Source organism: Anser anser (genome assembly GCF_964211835.1).
Source record: "Anser anser genome assembly, chromosome: 1".
In the NCBI taxonomy this organism is placed as follows: domain Eukaryota; kingdom Metazoa; phylum Chordata; class Aves; order Anseriformes; family Anatidae; genus Anser; species Anser anser.
Window position 1 is genome coordinate 215,605,638 of NC_139720.1, and position 17,991 is coordinate 215,623,628.

Genomic DNA, 17,991 nt, shown 5'->3' on the forward strand with positions numbered 1-17,991 from the left:
TGGGCACCGGAGCCACCCCAGCCTTAGGCGGCGGGGTGGGAGCCCTGGCTGCAGCCCCCTGCCCAAGCCAAGCCCCATGGGGGCTGGAACCCACTGGTGGTGCCCTAGGCCCCCACACTTTGCAGATGTTTGTACAACAAATAAACACCGTGACCTGCTGCAGCTGTGTCCCTGCCCTGAGTGTTGGGGGGGGGAGCAGGGTGCTGCTGGGGGCCATCCTCCAGGTGCAGGGGGCTGGGAGGCCAGGGGGCTGCAGGGGCCTGGCTGGAGGCAGGGACCCAAGGCACGAGCCCCCTGCAGCCCTGGTGCAGGATGCAGCTATAGCACCAGCACGGGGGGGGGAGCAGGGCCAGGCCCCCCACACCCAGGGAGCACGAGGGGAGCCCAGTGCCCTGCACCCCCCCACACCCCTGAAGGGATGGCAGCAGCACTGCCCTCGACCAGACCCTTTATTACAGAAGGGCTTTGACACAGCACAGACACACCAGCCCTCCCCATGCACCACCCAGCCCCCACGCCCCATGCCCCAGCCCCGGCCCGCCGCCCCACAGCCCCCGGGGGGCTGCCCCACGGCACGGGGTGTTGCATAGAGAGGAGGGGGTAGGTGACAGGGTGACAGTGGGGACCCAGGGGGTGGGGGGCAGAGCCGGCCCGCCCCGCGTGAGGCGGCACAGGATCCGGCCCTGCCGACCCCGGCGCATCCCCGCGGGCAGCAGCCTCCCCTTGCCGCACCGCAGCCAGCTCTCAGCACAACATTCATCCCCAATAAATTAAAAAGGTCCGTGCCCTGCGCGTGGTTAAAAAGGCGCCAGCCGCAGTCACTCCTCGGGGGGCTCGGTCAGGAACGGGGATGTGACCGCGTGGGCCTGGGCGATGGCCGCCAGCTCCTTCAGGAACTCGCTGAAGATGACGGCGCAGTAGACGGCGTTCTTGACCCGCAGCGCCTCGCTCTGCTTCTCGGCCGAACCGCGGAAGAGCGTGGCCCCCGCCAGCGCCTGCAGCACCGGCCCGTCCCGCACCTGCTGCAGCGCCAGCTGGGCCGCCTGGCGCGCCCGCGTCGGGCTGTTGGCGTGCCGCAGGATCAGCTCGCCCAGCGACGGCTTCCGGCTGCGGGCTGCAGGACAGCGTCAGCCGCGCCGCTCGGGCACCCAGGGAGAGGCAGCCCCCAGCCCTGCGTGCGGTGCAGCCCCTGTGAAATGCCCCACGCAGCCCCCAGCGCCCTGCACCACCGCCACAGCAGCAGCCCCCCGGCCCCACGCAGGGCCCGGGCAGCCCCCGGCACCGGTGCAGCCCCAGCCCTCCGTGCTGGCCCCCAGCCGTCGCGATGGGACCCTCAGCATGGGCGTTGCTTCCCCTGGCCCCGGCCCCAGCCTCACCCAGCGTCTCGGAGCGGCGCAGGGCCGGCACCACGCTCGGCGTGTCGGACCAGTCCAGCTTCCCCCGGGCAATCAGGTACTTCTTGGCTTTGAAGAGCAGCGTGGGGAAGTCCTCCTGGCTGGCAGCGAAGCTCTCGATCTTGTTCTTCACCGAGCCAAGGACCTGTGGGAGGGAGGGCGGGAGGGAATCACCACCAGCCCCGGGCAGATGTACGCTTTTTGTATATAAATTCATATAAATACGTAATATGGATATAAATATAAAAATAAGCAAATATAAAGCATCTATCACCATATTGGTAAGCATTCTTTGGAGAGTTGGCCCGTTGGCACCTCCGCAATTCTGTTTCCCACCAATTTAAAAACCAAACCACAACCCCGCAGGCCGCGCTGCTCGCCTGGCTGGCGTTCAGCACCGCCACTCCCGGCCCAGGTACCTGCAGCAGGGACTTGACGCTGGGCTGGAAGACCATGTTGGTGTTGAGGAGGAAGGAGCGCAGCAGCGGCTGCGGGTAGCAGGCCAGCTGGGCCACCAGCCCGGTCAGCAGGAAGTTGACGTACAGCGAGTTGTGCAGCATGTTCTCCAGCTTGCCGAACAGCGCCGTTACGAAGGGGCCTGCGGGCAGGGGCACGCGTTGGACGCGGCAGGGGGGACCCGGCCGCCCTCCCGCACCCTGTGCCCGGCCCCACCTGTGAAGGGCTGGCTGGGGGGCGGCCCCACGGCACGCGGGGGGCTGGCGATGAGCTGCGCCAGCGGGTCCAGGGGCCGGGGCAGCACCCGCCCCACAGCCTCCCCCGGCCCGGCCAGCAGCTCGCCCTCGGGCAGGGCGGCGAAGCTGGCGTAGGCCTCCTCCTCTTCGCGGGACAGGGGCAGCTCAGGCGCGCAGGGCGGCTCCTTGGGGCTGGGCAGGGCCACGCCGCCGTTCTTCATCTCAGCCTCAATCTCCCGCAGCTCCTCCGTGAAGGCCTCGATGCTGACGCCCGCCCCGTTGGGCTCGGCCGGCGCCTTGGCCAGCAGCTCCTCCAGCAGCGAGTCCACAGAGGGCAGCGGCTCCCAGCCCGCAGGCTGCGGCCGGGGGCTGGGGGGGGCCGCAGCCCCATTCTGCGCCAGCCCCTCACCCTGGGGGCTCCTGCGCACTTTCTTCACCGCCACGTCCCCCTCGGGACGCCCTGGCTCCACCAGCCCATGCGCCCCGTTCACCAGGGCTCCTGAGTCCTGGGCGTTGGGGCTGGGGCCCCCGGTGCAGGGCTCACCAGGGACGGGTGCCCCCCCAGGGCCCTCCCTTGCCCCCTCCTCGGGCAGGCCCCGCTTCTTAGTCCGCGGGGTGGGGGGTCCCGGAGGGCGCGGGGCACCGCAGCCCTCGGGGCCGGGCAGGTGGCTGCCATCGGGTGTGGGGGCTGCGCCAGTGGCGCTCGGCTCCTCGCCGTCGTAGGGGGCCGACCAGACGCGGCAGGCCCAGGCGCAGCGGTCGATGCTGTGGCGCGCGTCCCGCAGGTACTCCAGGTAGTTCCTGTCCAGCTCCGACACCTCCTCCCAGCGGCCGGCCCGGTGCCCGGGGCTGCCGCACGGCGTGCCGGGGGAGCGCGGCGGCACGGTGCCAGCTGCCTCAGGGCCGGCGCTCTGCTGCCGCATGAAGAAGGCGAGGCGGGACGGCGTGGAGGGCTTCGGCACTGTCACCACGGAGGAGGCGTCCACGTTGGGGCTGCCCTGGCCTGCAGGAGCAGAAGCAGGCGCTCAGGGCGGCACGGGGCTGGGGAGCTCGGAGCAGGGGCTCCGGGCGCAGCGAGGGGACCAGCACCGTACCCTTGGACCAGGCGGCATGCTCCTCCTCCCGCTCAGGCGGCGGCATGCTCTCGGGGCGGCAGCAGCGTGGGATGAGCGACAGGAATTTGGCGGCCGTCTTCCCGTAGATGTCCAGGTCCCTGACCGCCCGCTTCTGGCTCAGCATGACGTGGCTGCAGGGCAGCAGGTACCTGGGGGGACATGGGGCTGCGCGCGGGGACGTGCCAAGACCGCAGGACGGGAACAGCAGGGGCCAGCACCATCCCACCCCACCGCCAGACCCCCCAGGGGTGCCCCCGCCCAGGCGCTTGCCCCTCCACGCCACAGCCGTGCCTCACCCACGAGGCAATGCCCCAACCATACCCTGCCGCCACAGGGCAGCGGCAGGCACGGTGCAGGTTACCTGAGCACCAGCTGCAGCATCACGTCCTCACAGTTGAGGCTGAGCAGTGTCCGGAAGAGGCTCAGGGAGACCATGCAGAGCTGAGGACCGAGGGGGTGTGAGGCAGCCGCAACGCCCCACGAGCCGGCCCTGCCACGGCCCCCGTGCCTCTCACCCGCGAGTTGCTGTTGATGCGGCCCACGAGGGTGTCGAGGATGGTGGCGTTGTCATGGCGGTGCAGCAGCACGAAGCGCAGGAAGGTTTTCAGCAGCGCCGTCTCGCTGACGCTGCGCAGGAACAGGTCCAGGTACGCCGTGCTGGCGATCATCTCCTCGATGGAGGTCTGCAGGAGCAGCAGCTGGGCGTGCGCCAGGCCGGGACCTGCGCGGAGCACCCTGCAGCCCTGCTGCCCACCCAAACAGCCCTGGCTGAGGCAGCCCCTACCTTGTGCAGCGCTGGCCCCATGACGGGCACCAGGAACCCGTTGTGGACGTAGTCCACCAGCTGCTTCTGCACCAGCGGGTGGGCGACCTGCAGAGCAGAGGGGTCAGGGCCGCCCACACTGCCCTGTGCACGCCACCGCCACCAGCGAGCCCCACCTGGATGACAGCGTTGCAGAACTCCAGCGAGTTCATGAAGAGCACGAGGGAGGAGACGCCGATCCAGTCCTCGCGGCGCAGGAAGTGCCAGTCATCCCCCCGCACCTCAATCTTGCGAGGCAGGGAGGAGTACAGGGCGCTCAGGCCTGTGGCCAGGACCTGGGGGGACAGGCATTGAGCACGGCGTTGGGACGTGCAGCCCCAAGCAGGGCACAGCCCCTGGCAACACAGGCACCACGCTAGCACCGGCCTTACCGGGCAGAAGTAGGAGTTGTCGGTGATGGACTTGGCCACGGCATGGTTGCTGGCAGACATGGCCATGATAAGCAACAGCGCGTCCCTGGCCTGCTGCCCCAGGACGCCCTCGTGGTGGATGAAGGGGATGAGGAGGGAGAATATGATGAGGTTGGCAGGGCCCTGGTCCGTGTGGCTGTGGAAGAAGAGCTCCAGGATGGAGGGCTCCTTGGCCACAGAGACACAGAGCTGGTTGAGCAGCAGCACCAGGCTGTTCTCCAGCAGCGCCGAGGCGGGCTCAGCACAGAGGCTGAGCAGCCGTAGCAGGGGCGTGAGCACAGGCTTGTGCTGCAGCAGGGGCTGCCGGGCCTGGCTGATGAGCATCTCATAGAGCTTCAGCTGCTCCACCTTGCGCTCCTCCGTGAAGTCCCCCTGCAGGTGCCAGCACAGCAGGCGCTCCAGGAGATTCTCTGCCACCACGAACTCCAGGATGGGCCCTGCAGCTGCCTCGCCCCGCGGCCGGTCCTCCGCCAACAGGTTCAGCATCTGGTAGGTGTTGTTGCGCACGGCGCTGAGGTCGTCAGGGGCCGGCTTGCAGCCCCGCCGCTCCAGGATCCGCAGCACCTGGGGGCAGCGGTGTTAAGTGCCTGGCTGGGGGGGCGCCCTGGGCTCGCCCCCACGGCGGCTCACTCACCTGGGACCAGTGGTTCTTGAAGACCATGAGGCAGGTCTCGGGGTCAGCGGTGACGGGGCTCTGCAAGCTGGCGCTGCGGGCGGTGCGGTGCCCGGCCCCCCGGGGGTTCAGCTTGCTGAGCCAGCTCATCCTCTCCATGGGGACGCGGTGCGTGGCGGGGGGGGGCTCACAGGCAGCGGTGCGGCACCCTGCAGGCTGGGCCAGATCCGACGTCTGCGCGGCGGTGCTGCGGGGGCACGGGGCAGCGGCCAACCCACAGGGCCCCACACTCCATGCTGCTGTCACCCAGGTCCGGGCTGTGGGAGAGCGGCGGCTCAGCACGGGTGAGCTGGAGCAGCAGGGACCCTCGGCCCGGGACCGCTCTTCCCAGGCCTTGCACCCCGCAGGCAGGCGTGCCAGCGTGCAGCAGGGAACGGCAGGACTCCTGCCCCAGGAGCAGAGCCACACCGCCATCGCCTGCACCGCACCCGACCCTTCCCCGTGTAGCGGCACTGGGTCACGCAACCGGGGGTGACACTGGCTGCCCGCACACCCGCACCGGCCCTGGAAGCTCCAGCGGAGCCCTGCCGGGGCCTGGCTGCACCGGGAAGCTCCCGGAGGGGCCAATGCCCCGCCGCTATGCCGGGAGGGGCGGGGGGGCTGGCCCCGCCATCCTGGAGCTGTGGCTGCCCCGCAGCTGGGCTCACGCTGCAAGCCTGGGCTGCGGCTGCGGGGGGCGAGGGAGCTGCTGTTGCCACTCTGGAGGGGAACAGGCATGGAGCGGGACAGGCACCCCCCCCCCCCCCCCCCCCCCCCCACCACATCAGCTCTTGGCAGCACACGACTGGAGGGCACAGGCAAGCAGCGGCACCAGCATGGGGACGGCTCCACAAGCGCTACCAGCTTGCAGCAGCCCCAGGTCACCACGGGAGGCACAAGCCTGGAAGGGAGCACCCAGAGCAGCCCCCAGGCAAGCAGCCCGGCGGGACCCCAGGCCCAGCCCCGAGGCAGCAGGACGGGCAGGACGTCACCTACCTGCGCGCGGGGCTGGGGCGGCAGCTCCCAGGCCTTGCACAAGGCCCCACGGCGCAGCCAAAACCTCTCAGCTTCGCCCCAGCATGTGCCGAGAGCCCTGCGACGCTCACGGGCAGGCACTGCCCTGTCCCAGCACCGCGCGCCCGCTCCGGTGGGCTTGGAGCGGGGCCAGGGGGGCCCAGCCTCGGGAAGGGGCCGGGTCCTGGGCGCTGCCCTACGGGCGCCCGGCAGCACCGGGAGGAAGAGGCAGCAGCGTCGGCTGCCAGGAGGTGGGACGGGACGGGACGGGACGGACAAGGAAGCAGAGCGGAGGAGGGCTCTGGCACGGCTCTGCCTCCACACCCAGCCCTGCACTTTGAACCCCGGAGCCACCGGGAGCCAAGCGCGGGGGCACCCAGTGGCACCGGGAGAGCTGCCCCCAGCCCGGCCCCGTGGCGGCAGCAGGCTCGGCCAGGCACGGGGCCCCGCCGTGGGGCGCAGCAGCTCAGGCACCCCAGCCAGAGGCGCAAGGCCCCATGTGCTCAGCCCCTTCTCCCCGCCAGGGCAGCACCGCGGCTCTCCAGGCCGTGCCATCAGCCCCTGCCCAGGGCACAGGGCTGTCCCAGTCCCTGTCCCCGGCACCCTCCGGCCCCAACACAGCCACCGGCACGGACCAGGCCCCACGACCGTCACACGGGGCACGGGGCACCAGCAGAGCCTGGCCCTGGGGCTGTGGCAGCACCAACGAGGGGCAGTGCAGGAGCGAGGGACACAGGGCCGGGGCGTCCCCAGCAGGAAGGCTCTGCCCTGACTGCCACCAGGACATGGCAGCGTGGCAGCTGGGGGCAGCGCATGGAGCCATGGCTCCCACGCTCCCTGGCCTCCCCCCAGTGCCATCGAGCACCTGCGCTCCGTCCCCACACCTCGTGCCGGGCATCCCCTGCTGCCCCCAGCACAGGCGAGGCCCTGGTCCCGCTGCTCCGCACGGCGCCGTCCCAGCACAGGCCCAGCACGGCCTTGCCGGGACTGGTGGGACGCCACCGGGGGCAGGAGGGCAGCACCGGGACAGCACCGGGGGGACACCACAGGGCCGCAGGCGGGGTGTGGAAGAGGCCACTCAGGGAAACCTAAACCACAAAAGGCACAAAAAGGGAAGTGAGCAGCGGCACGCCCAGAGCACAGGCACAGACCCGGCGTGGGAAGTGCAAGGAGCTGTGGGGCAGCGGTGCCGGCAGCTTCCATGCGGCGTGAGCGGCACGGAGCTGGCGCTGAGGGCAGCCGAGCACCGCGCTGCCGGCAGCACCGCCGGGGGAGGCAGCACGCTGCCACCGGGTATTTTAGGAACTGGCCAGATGTATTTATACCACGCGGCGAGGAGCTTCCCATTCCAACATGGGCGCAGTCTTACTGCAGTTGCTAAAGTTAGACCCTGAGGAGTCAGCGCGCCCAGCACCTCGCGCCAAGCTCCCGCGGCGCTGCCGCCACCGGGACAGCCACGGGCGGCGCCCGCAGCGCTGAGCCACACCGGGCCCCACGCCGGGCAGGGGGAGGCATGCGGACAGACGGACCCGGACAGAGCAAGGCGCTCCGTGAGGCCCAGCTCATGGCAACACGTCGCAGAAACCAGGCCCAGGGTGCTGCGGCTGCACTGGGACCGGCCGGAGCCCCCAGGGAACGTGGCCTGGAGGGGGCTCGGCCCACACCGGTGTCCGGCACCCACCTGGCACCAGAGCGGGGACTCCAAGAGGTGACCGCGGCGTCGAACCTGCCCGGTCCCGGGGACTCGCATGCTGTCGGCAAGGTGCGGGGCGCGTCCAGGGGCGCCGAGGGCACCGCTGCCCCACGGCGCGCAGCACCAAGCGCGGCCCCCAGCCCGGTGCCTGGCAGGCGGCGGGCACGGGGCACCGCAAGCCACGAGTGCTGCTGCCCGGCACGGCCGCACGCCCGGTCCCACACCCCGGGGGCAGCGGGGGGCGGCCCAGAAGGCGCTCAGGACACGCGCCCCCAACCCGACAGCAGCATCGCCCCACGGCCGGCCCACGCCACGTGCCGGTGCCACTCGTGGAGGCACAGCCGCCCCGGGCCCGCCAGACCTGGACACCCCCGCAAGGACGGGCGGGCGGACACACGGACAGAGCAGCCGTGCCCCCACCGCCGCCCGCGCTCCCCGTAGCCCCGGCCCGGCGCCCTCCTACCTGGGGTCAAGGTCGCGGGGCTCCGTCCGTCAGCGCCGCGCCTGGGCAGGGACAGCGGGGTAGCGGGGGTAACGGGAGCGGCCCGCGGGGGGCGCGGGGCCCGGCCCCGGTGCGGCCCGGCCGGGGCTCCCCGGGGACACCGGGAGCGGGGGCAGAGCCCGGGGGGGGACCCGCCAGGGCCGGGCCGCGCCGCTCCCCGCAGCCCCCGCGCGAGGACACCCGCGGCCGCCGCCACCCCCGGTACCGGGGCCGGGCGCCCCGTCCCCAGCGCCCGCCGCTCGAGGACAGCCCCGGGCCGGGCCGGGTCCCCCCCCGCGCCGCGGCCAAGGGCACCGGCCCGCCCGCCCCGGGCCGCCCCGCCCCGCCCCGGGCGGCCCCGCCCCGCCCCGGGGCCCCGCCCCCCCGGCCCGGCCGCCCCCCGCCGCCCGCCCCCGCGCTCACCGGCCGCCTCCGGTGCGGGCCCCGCGCGCCCGCCGCCATCTTCCCGCCGCCGCCCGACGCACCGGCGCGCGCACGGCCCCGCCCGCGGCCCCGCCCCGAACACCGGGGTGGGCGGGGCCTGCGCGTCGGGGGGCGGGGCCGGCGCTCGGCCACGGCCTCAAGGCGAGAGCTCATTGGCTGCGCTGAGACCGGGGCGGGGCCCGGGGCGGGGCCAGGTGGGCGGCGGGGCGGGGCGGGGCGGGGCGGGGCGGGGCGGGGCGGGGCGGGGCGGGGCGGGGCGGGGCGGGGCGGGGCGGGGCGGGGCGGGGGCACCGGGGCCGTGCCGGGACCTGCCCCTGCCCCTGCCCCGCCCCTGTACCGGCACCGCGGGGCACGGGCAGCCCGCCCGGGGCACGGCGCCCCCAGCTGCGCCCCCCGCACCGGCTGTGCCCGCACCGGGCACCGGCCGCCACCCCCCGCCCCCGCGGCGCCCCCCGTCCCGCTGCCAGCCCAGCACCGCCCCGAGCCCGGCGGCAGCGCCGGCGGCACGCCGCCCCCCGCGGCCCCGGGGACGCGCACGGCAGCGCTCGAGTCCCGGTGCGCGCGTGAGCAGCCCCCAGGGACCCCGGTTGCTAGGACCCGCCCGGCACCGCCGCAGCCGCCCCCCGGCCCCGCAGCAGCACCGTGATCGGGGTGCGGGATGCGCAGCCTCAGCGCGGTGCTGTCCCGCCGCTGGGACCGGGCCCCGGCACCCCGCACCGGCCGCACGCAGGGGTGAGCGAGGCCTGGCTGCCCCGCCGGGGGGACCGGGCACGGGGCGCGAGGGGGATCCCCCGCCAGCGCCGCTGCCCCGTGGTGGGGTGCGGCTGAGCTGGGGGCGTGGGGCACGGCGGGGCTCGGCGGGGCACCGTGGGGCACGGCGGGGCACGGTGGGGCGGCAGGGCCCATCCCAGGAGGGGTCCGTGCACCGCGACCCCCCCCGTGCCTCCCCAGCAGCGCTGCCGCTCCCCGGAGCTGGATCCTCGACCCGTCCGGGGACTGGTACTACTGGTGGCTCAGCGCCATGGTCCTGCCCATCATGTACAACTGGATCGTCATCATCTGCAGGTGCCGGGGTGCGGGGCGGGCGCCGCGCTGCAGCCAGGGGGGTGCCCCAGGGGCTGGGGCCAGCTCTGGGCAGCCCGGTGACGGTGCCGGCGCTGCCAGGTCCTGCTTCGCCGACCTCCAGGAGCAGCACGTGGTGCTGTGGCTGAGCCTGGACTGCCTGAGCGACGCGCTCTACCTGCTGGACATCGCCGTGCACCTCCACACCGGTCAGTGCCCCAGCCCGCCCACACGCCCAGCCGCACGCTCACCCACTTGCACAAACACAACGTGTGTGTGCACGGGCACATGCACACACAACTACACGCAGTCACGCATGTGTGCGCACATGTGCATGCCCATGTGCGCGTGCACAGATACACGTACTTGAATGTGAAGACACGCATGCACAAACCTGTGTGACATGCATGTGGCACATGCACACACACACGTGGCACACACACACATGTGTCTGGCACACACAGACCTGGGAGCACAGCGGTCACCGGGCAGGGGGCAGGGGTGGGGCCGGGCTGACATTTTGGGGTGGGCGCCCATCTGCCGAGCCCCTCAGCAGTACAGCGACGTGGGCAGCACAGGGCCCCGTGGTGACATGTGTGATGCCCTTCACCTCTACCAGCACAGGACCACCCCACGGCCTCTCACCCCCCGTTCGGGTGCCCCCATCCCACAGGGAGCCCCCATACCCACGAGTCCCCTGTCCCCAGCCCCGCCACATCCCTCCCGGACCCAGGGCCCTCCACCCCCCAGGGGCTCCCCATGGGGCCGAGTGCTGACTCACTGCCCCCAGGCTTCCTGGAGGAGGGCATCCTGGTGCAGGACCGGGCGCAGATCCGGCGGCGCTACCTGCGCTCTGCCTGCTTCCCCTGGGACGTGGCCTCGGTGCTGCCCACCGACCTGCTCTACCTGCACCTGGGGCCGGCCGTGCCGGCCGTGCGAGCCAACCGCTGCCTGCGGGCCCCGCGGCTCTTCGAAGCCTTTGACCGCCGGGAGACTCGCACTGCCCACCCCTACGCCTTCCGCATCGCCAAGCTGATGCTCTACGTCTTCGTCACCATCCACTGGAACGGCTGCCTCTACTTTGCCCTCTCCACCCACCTGGGGCTGGGTGCCGACGACTGGGTCTACCCCAACGCCAGCCGCCCCGGCTTCGCCCGCCCGCTGAGGCAGTACCTGCATAGCTTCTACATCTCCACCCTCATCCTCACCACCGTGGGTGACACGCCGGAGCCCCAGCGCGAGGAGGAGTTCCTCTTCATGACCGCCGGCTTCCTGCTGGCCGTGCTGGGCTTCGCCACCATCATGGGCAGCATGAGCTCCGTCATCGCCAACATGAACGCAGCCGATGCCGCCTTCTACCCCGACCACGGCCCGGTGCAGCAGTACCTGCAGGCACATGGTGTTGGGGGACGACTGGCGCGGCGGGTGGCCGGCTGGCACCAGCACCTGCGGGCACACAGGAAGCTGGTGGGGGAGCGGGCCGTGCTCCGGCACCTGCCCAGCCGGCTGCGGGCTGAGGTGGCCGCCAGCGTGCACCTGCCAGCCCTGCGCAAGGTGTCCCTCTTCCAGAGCTGCGAGCGCGGTGTGCTGGAGGCGCTGGTGCTCAAGCTGCGGCCCCAGGTCTTCAGCCCCGGCGAGTTCGTCTGCCGCACCGGCGACGTGGGGCGTGAGATGTATTTCATCCGCGAGGGGCGTCTGGCCGTGGTGGCGGCCGATGGCGTCACACGGCTCGCCATCCTGGGCGAGGGGCTCTACTTCGGGGAGATCAGCCTCATCAACATCCGAGGTGAGCCTCTGCCACACCCCTGCAAGCACACCCCCAGCCCAGGCCTCACCGCAGCCCTGCATCCCCAGGGAACAGGTCGGGGAACCGTCGCACCGCCAACATCCAGAGCATCGGCTACTCGGACCTCTTCTGCCTCTCCAAGGAGGACCTGACAGAGGTGCTGGCTGAGTTCCCCAGCGCCCGCGCCCTGATGGAGGCCAAGGGCCGCGAGATCCTTCTGCGCATGGAGAAGCTGGATGTGCATGCTGAGGCGGCGGCGGCGGCAGCGGCGGAGGAGGCTGAGCACCGAGTGCAGGCGCTGGAGGTGGCCCTGGAGGAGCTGCAGACACGGGTGGCCCGGCTGCTGGCCCAGCTGGAGTCCAGCGCCTTCAAGCTGGCACTGCGCATCGGGCGCCTTGAGAGCAGGACCCAGCAGCGGCGCCTGGCCAGGGGACAGGCTCCAGCCAGGGACCAGGCGCCTGCCAGGCTGCAGGGACCTGATGGGGGACAGGGTCCTGATGGGGGACGGCGTCCTGATGGGGGACAGGATCCCACTGGGGCACAGGGTCCCACTGGTGTGCAGGGTCCTATGGGGGCGCAAGGTCCCACAAGGGCGCAGGGTCCCAATGGTGTGTGGGGTCCCACTGGTGTACAGGGTCCCATGAGGGCGCAGGGTCCCACCAGGGTGCAGGGTCCCAATAGTGTACGGGGTCCCACTGGTGTACGGGGTCCCACCAGGGTGCAGGTTTCCATGGGGATGTGGGGTCCCACTGGTGTACAGGGTCCCATGGGGGCACAGGGTCCCACCAGGGTGCAGAATCCCACCGGTGTACAGGGCCCCACTGGTGTACGGGGTCCCACTGGTGTACAGGGGCGCATGGGGGTGCAGGGCCCCACTGGTGTACAGGGACCCACCAGGGGCCAGGGTCCCACGGGGGTGCGGGGCACAAGACGCAGAGGCCCCCGGCACTGAAGGTCGAGGGACCTGTCCGGCTGTCAGGTGTGCGACAGCGGTGACGCCGGGTGCTTTGTGACAGCCATCGCTGGGTAACGATGACAACAGTCGCTAGGTAACAAGGACAACAACCGCTAGGTGATGGTGACAATAGTTGCTACGTAACAATGACAACAGTTGCTAGGTAACGAGGATGGTTGTTCATGACCGAACGGGAGCTGCGGGGACGGGGCAGCGGGGGCAGGCACCGGGCTGTGCCCTGGCGGGGCCGGGGGGCTCCCAGCACAGCGGCCTCAGGAACCAGAGCAGGACAGAGACGGGGCCAGGGCCACCTGGGTGGGGAGAGGACGGGAGTGGGAAGGGACAGGAAGGGACAGGAACGGGGATGGGGTGGGAAGGGGCAGCAGGGGATCGGGCTGGAGGGGACAGGGATGGGGACAGGAAGGGGGGTGGGACAGGGATGGGGAATAAGGATGGGTTCAGAGATGGGGATGGGGATGGGAAAGGGAGGGGACAGGGTCTGGACAGGGATGGGGACAGGGAAGGGAGAGGATGGGTGAGCAGGTCAGGAGGCAGCAGGGATGGGGATGGGACAGGGCCAAGGTTCAGAACAGGGGCAGGGATGGGATGGGGAAGGGGACAGGGAAGGGAGGAGACGAGAGAGGGTCAGGGACGGGTTCGGAACAGGGACAGGGATGGGGATAGGGCGGGGAGAAGGACGGTCAGAAAAGGGACACGGAGGGGGGTGAGATGAGGACGGAACGGGAGTGTGGGTGGGAAGGGGATGGGGTCGGAACAGGGATGGGGTTGGGGACGGGAGCGGACAAGGGGGCCGGGATCTCCGAGGCCCCGGCTGCGGCGGCAACGGGAGCGGCCCCGCGCCCCCGGGCGGACCCCGGCCCGGCCCCGGCTGGGAGCGGCGCAGCTGCGGCAAACAGCCCCGGGCAGCCTGGGCAAACAGCGGGCGGCACCCGCCGGCAGCCGCTGCCCGGGCACCCGGGAATGCTGCGGGGAGAGGCCGGAACGGCCCCGGCAGGGCGGGGTGCGAGCCCCGAGCCCCCCGAGCCCTTCGAGCCCCCCAAGCCCCTTGAGCCCCCCAAGCCCTTCGAGCCCCCGAGGTCCCCGAGCCCCGGCCCCACGTGGGGTCCCTCGAACCCGGCTCCCGCTGCCGGCCGGCGGCCCCCGCTGCTCCGCAGCCCGCGGCCCCCCCGCGCCCCTCTGCCCCGCCACCGCCGCTCCCCCCGGCTCCCCCCGGCTCCCCCCGGGCTCCCCCCGCTCCCTGCCGCTGCCGCGCCCCCGGCCCGCCCCGCGCCCCCGCCCCGCGCCCCCGCCGCCGGGCGCCGCCCCCTCTCACTCTCCCGGCGGCTCCGGAGCGAGCGGGGCGGCGCGGAGCCTCCTCCCGGGGCCGCCGCCGGTGCCGTCGCCGGGGTGGGCGCGATGGGCGCGGGGCGGCTCTGACGGCGGCTCCGGCGGCGCCATGGACCCGCGGCGCCTCAACGAGTCCCTGCAGGAGCTGCTCTGCCGCCCCGGGAACGGCACCGGCACCGGCACGGACACCGGCACCGGCACCGGCTCCGGCTCCGGCTCCGCCTGGAACAGCTCCGCCTGCGACCTCCTCCGCAGGGGCCTCCGCGGGCCCCCGGCGCCCAAAGGTGAGACCGGGGCGGGGTGGGACGGGACGGGACGCGGCAGCCGGTCCGTCCCGCCGTGCGCCCCGTCTCCTGCCCGGCGCAACCCGGCGCGCCCGCGGTTCCCCCGTGTGCCCCAGCCCCGCCGGCCCCCGTGCCCGGTGCCCAGCGCCCGGCAGCCCTGCAGCGCGGCTCGGGGCTGGGCTGTGCCCGCGCGGGGGCAGCGAAGGTGCCGGGCGGAGGCGGGAGCGGAGCCCCGGGGCGCGCAGCCCCCGCCCCGGTGCCTCGGTCCCGGTGCCCGTCGCTGGCCGCGCGGCCGGGGCTCGCTCAGCTCCCGGCGCGAAGCCGCCGCGGTCACGTCCGAGCGCGGCCGGGGAGCGGGGGGCTCGGGGCTGCCAGCGCCCGGCCCCGGGGAGCGTCAGCACCGCCGCGGCTCCGGCGCCTGCCCGCCCGCTGCCCTGGTGCTGGAGCCCAGCCTGGGTGGCGTCGTGCCCGCCGAGCCGCGCTGGGGAGGGAGAGCGCCCGGGCATCCTGGCACCGCGTCCGCTGCAGTGATGGCCGCGGGGACGTCCCGGCTCTGCCCACCAGACGCTTGCTAGGGCTGGTGAGAGCCCGGGCGCTTGGCTCCGTCCGCGGCCACGCCGCCCTCGCCATGCCCTGTGCGCCCGGACGCGCACTTGGCCGCCTGTGACCCTGCTGCCCCACAGACCTGGACCTGACAGTGCGCGTCCTGCTGTACGCGCTGATCTTTGTGCTGAGCATCTGCGGGAACGCCCTGGTCGTGGCCGTGCTGCTCCTGAACCGCCGCCTGCGCACCGTCACCAACTCCTTCCTGCTGTCCCTGGCGCTCAGTGACCTGATGCTGGCACTCTGCTGCATGCCCTTCACTCTCGTCCCCAACCTCATGGGCACCTTCATCTTCGGGGAGGCTGTCTGCAAGCTCATGGCCTACCTCATGGGTACGGTGGGTGGAGGGCCGGGGGGCTGTGCCGCACCGCGCTGTGGGCGCTGACCCACGCTGCCCACAGGCGTCTCCGTGTCGGTCTCCACCTTCAGCCTGGTGGCCATCGCCATCGAGCGGTACAGCGCCATCTGCAACCCGCTGCAATCCCGCGTGTGGCAGACGCGCTCGCACGCCTGCCGGGTCATCGCCAGCACCTGGCTCTTCTCGGCGCTGCTCATGCTGCCCTACGCCATCTACAGCACCACGCGGGCCGTGCCCGCCCGCGGCGCCCGCCCAGCCCTCAGCCAGTGCACGCACGACTGGCCCAGCGAGCACGTCCGGCAGGCCTGGTGAGCTGGCCCCGGCCCTGGGCCGCACGCTCCTGCACCCAGCACAGCTGCTGTGTCAGGGCTGGGCAAGGGGCTGCCATGCAACAGGTGCTGTGCCTTCCAGGTACGTTCTGCTGCTTCTCATCCTCTTCTTCATCCCGGGAGTGGTGATGATCGTGGCTTACGGGCTCATCTCTCGTGAGCTCTATCGAGGGATCCGCTTTGAGTTGGACATCAAGGGGGAGGCTGCAGGTGAGGGGATGGGGAGCTGGGGACCTGCACAATCCTGCGGGGCACGGCTCCGCTCAGCACCTCCTGCCTGGGGCACGCAGCAGGGCCGAGAGCGAGCCCCGAGAGCTGCCTCGCCTCCTGACACCTGTCACAGCGGGGAGGCCGTGCTGCTCAGTGCCTGGCACTGTACGGGTCCGGGTGGCGCCATGGGGCTGGGGACATGACCATGTCCCGCTCCCCCCCCACAGCCCAGCGCAATGGCAGCGCGGAGCCGGCACCTGCCTGCGACGAGGGGGATGGCTGCTACCTGCAGCTCTCCCGGCCAGGCGGCGCGCTGGAGCTGCGTGCTCTGGGCACAGCAGGCGCACAGCAGGACCGGGCACGCATCAACAGTTCAGAGGCAAAGCTGGTGGCCAAGCGGCGTGTGATCCGCATGCTGGTGGTCATCGTGGCCATGTTCTTCCTCTGCTGGCTGCCCATCTTCACCGCCAACACCTGGCGTGCCTTTGCACCGCGGGCAGCCCAGCGCGCACTCTCGGGGACACCCATCTCCTTCATCCACCTCCTGTCCTACACCTCTGCCTGTGCCAACCCCCTCATCTACTGCTTCATGAACCGCCGCTTCCGCAAGGCCTTCCTGGGCACTTGCACCGGCTGCCACCGCACCTGCCCGCGCCGCCCGCTCGATGAGGACGTGGCCAACGTCAACGCCTCGCTCTCCAAGTTCAGCTACACCACCGTCAGCAGCCTCGGGCCCCCCTGAGCCCGGCCCCGCGCCCCCCTGCCCCCGCCAAGTCCCCCTCGTGTCCTGACGCAGCCCCCTGTGCTTCGCGTCTCCTCTACCCCTCCAGCCTCAGTGGCACCCGCGAGCCTCCGTGCGCCCCCCCCCCTCCCACCTGCCCCGGGGCATCCCCCGTGCCTGCGGGCTCTGCGCTGCGGCCCCGGGCTGAGCAGGGTGGCGGCGGCCCCCGCGCTCCCCTCGCCCCGTCCGTGGGGCCGGAGGCGGGGGTGATGGGGGGAAACCCCCAGCCCGGGCCCTCCCCGCTCGCTCCCCGCGGGCTGCGGCCACAATAAAGCCTTTGCCTGGTGCCACCCGCCCCGCTTCTTCCCCCCCGCCCGGCGCCGGGCAGCGCGGAGCACGGAGCCGGGCAGGGCGCGGCAGCGCCGGGAGCCCCGGGCCCGGCCCTCGGTGGGTCCGCGCCCGGGGCCGGGACGGCCCCGAGCGGGGGGAGCCCCGCTGGAGCAGGGAGGGGAGGGCCCGCAGGCTCCGTACCGGCACCGGCACCGGCACGGGGACGGTCCCGAGCGGCTCGGCGCGGCTCGGCGCGGCTGGGTCATTCCCAGAGCCCCGGGTCCTGCCGCCGTTCCTGCCCGGCCCCGGCTCCGTCCGCGGCTCACACCCCCGCGTAGGCGCGTGCACACACTCGTGTGCGTGCATGCACACGCAGCTGCTCGGGTTTGCACAGCCATGCATGCTCGGGCACACAGCCCTGCACACACGCCTGCACACCTGTGCACGCGCACACAGCTGCGCCTGGCACTTGCATGCACGCACACCTGTACCTGCACATGCACACACAGCTGTGCCCCCCCCAGACACAAGCGCAGCCCCTGGCACCCAGCAGCAGATCCCGTGGGCAGCAGCACAGGACCCATGGCGGGAGGGGGGCTGAGATGTCCCCGTGGGCAGCGCGAGGGGGTCCCCACGGGCTTCAGGTGCTGTGCTCCCGTTCAGACAGCGCCCGCTGGGCTCCATCTCCCACAGCACCTGGTGGGACTCCACCTCCCGCAGCGCCTCTCCCAGGCTCCATCTCGCACCCTGTTCCAACAGGACTCCATCTCCCACAGCTCTCCCGTGGGACTACGTCTCCCTGAATGCTTTAATGGGCCCCCGCCTCCCGTAGCCCCCCGGCAGGACTCCCATAGCTCCCCAGTTGGATTCCATCTCTGACCAGCGGGGCTCCATCTGCCACAGCCCCCCCCGTTCCCTCCATGCCCCCACATCCCTCAGTTCCCCAGGGGGGCTCCACGTCCCGTACCCGCCCGTTCCTTCTGTGAGCCCACGTCCTGCAGTGCCCCAGCAGGGCTCCATCTCCTGTAGCCCCCCCATTCCCTCCATGACTCCATCTCCCATTCTGACCCGCAGGGCTCCACGTCCCGCAGCCCCCCCCGTTCCCTCCGTGACCCCACGTCCCGCAGCGCCCCAGCGGGGCTCCACCTGGCCGTGACCTCCCGGGACTCCGTCTCCAGGACGCCCAGCAGGGCCCCCATCTCCCAGCAGGGCCTCCATCCCTCCCCCGCGCTGCCCTCCCGGCCTCCACCGAGCGCCGCGTCCCGGCGCGATCCGTCGCTGGCCGTGC

At 72.4% G+C, this 17,991-nt stretch overlaps 3 protein-coding genes across 8 annotated transcripts; 2 read left to right on the top strand and 1 right to left on the bottom strand.

The window, feature by feature from the left end:
* Positions 1-431: 431 nt before the first annotated feature.
* Positions 432-8,787, bottom strand: FHIP1B (FHF complex subunit HOOK interacting protein 1B). Of its 3 annotated transcripts, XM_083820257.1 has the most exons (13): positions 8,698-8,787; positions 8,257-8,297; positions 5,069-5,364; positions 4,396-4,998; positions 4,141-4,299; positions 3,986-4,072; positions 3,717-3,884; positions 3,563-3,642; positions 3,181-3,350; positions 2,067-3,089; positions 1,814-1,992; positions 1,377-1,539; positions 432-1,114 (listed from the first exon to the last, which is right to left on the bottom strand). In XM_083820257.1, the coding sequence occupies exons 3-13, from the start codon at positions 5,204-5,206 to the stop codon at positions 819-821; spliced, it is 3,066 nt and encodes a 1,021-aa protein (XP_083676383.1). In that variant the 5' UTR covers positions 5,207-5,364; positions 8,257-8,297; positions 8,698-8,787; the 3' UTR covers positions 432-818. The 3 variants fall into 3 exon arrangements, with proteins under 3 accessions (XP_083676383.1, XP_083676385.1, XP_083676384.1); XM_083820259.1 differs by lacking the exon at positions 8,257-8,297 and having other exon boundaries at positions 8,698-8,763; XM_083820258.1 differs by lacking the exons at positions 8,257-8,297; positions 8,698-8,787 and adding an exon at positions 6,083-8,238.
* A 386-nt stretch (positions 8,788-9,173) lies between these two features.
* On the top strand, positions 9,174-13,609 carry CNGA4 (cyclic nucleotide gated channel subunit alpha 4). 4 transcript variants are annotated; one of them, XM_083797791.1, is made up of 5 exons: positions 9,174-9,450; positions 9,670-9,783; positions 9,883-9,989; positions 10,571-11,566; positions 11,635-13,609. In XM_083797791.1, exons 1-5 carry the CDS (start codon positions 9,377-9,379, stop codon positions 12,516-12,518), a joined length of 2,175 nt encoding a protein of 724 aa, XP_083653917.1. In that variant the 5' UTR covers positions 9,174-9,376; the 3' UTR covers positions 12,519-13,609. The 4 variants fall into 4 exon arrangements, with proteins under 4 accessions (XP_083653917.1, XP_083653918.1, XP_083653915.1 ...); XM_083797792.1 differs by having other exon boundaries at positions 9,673-9,783; XM_083797789.1 differs by having other exon boundaries at positions 9,670-9,989.
* A 266-nt stretch (positions 13,610-13,875) lies between these two features.
* CCKBR (cholecystokinin B receptor) lies at positions 13,876-17,979 on the top strand. Its single transcript, XM_083821713.1, has 5 exons — positions 13,876-14,152; positions 14,836-15,087; positions 15,157-15,421; positions 15,525-15,652; positions 15,880-17,979. The coding sequence occupies exons 1-5, from the start codon at positions 13,978-13,980 to the stop codon at positions 16,392-16,394; spliced, it is 1,335 nt and encodes a 444-aa protein (XP_083677839.1). The 5' UTR covers positions 13,876-13,977; the 3' UTR covers positions 16,395-17,979.
* Positions 17,980-17,991: the final 12 nt, after the last annotated feature.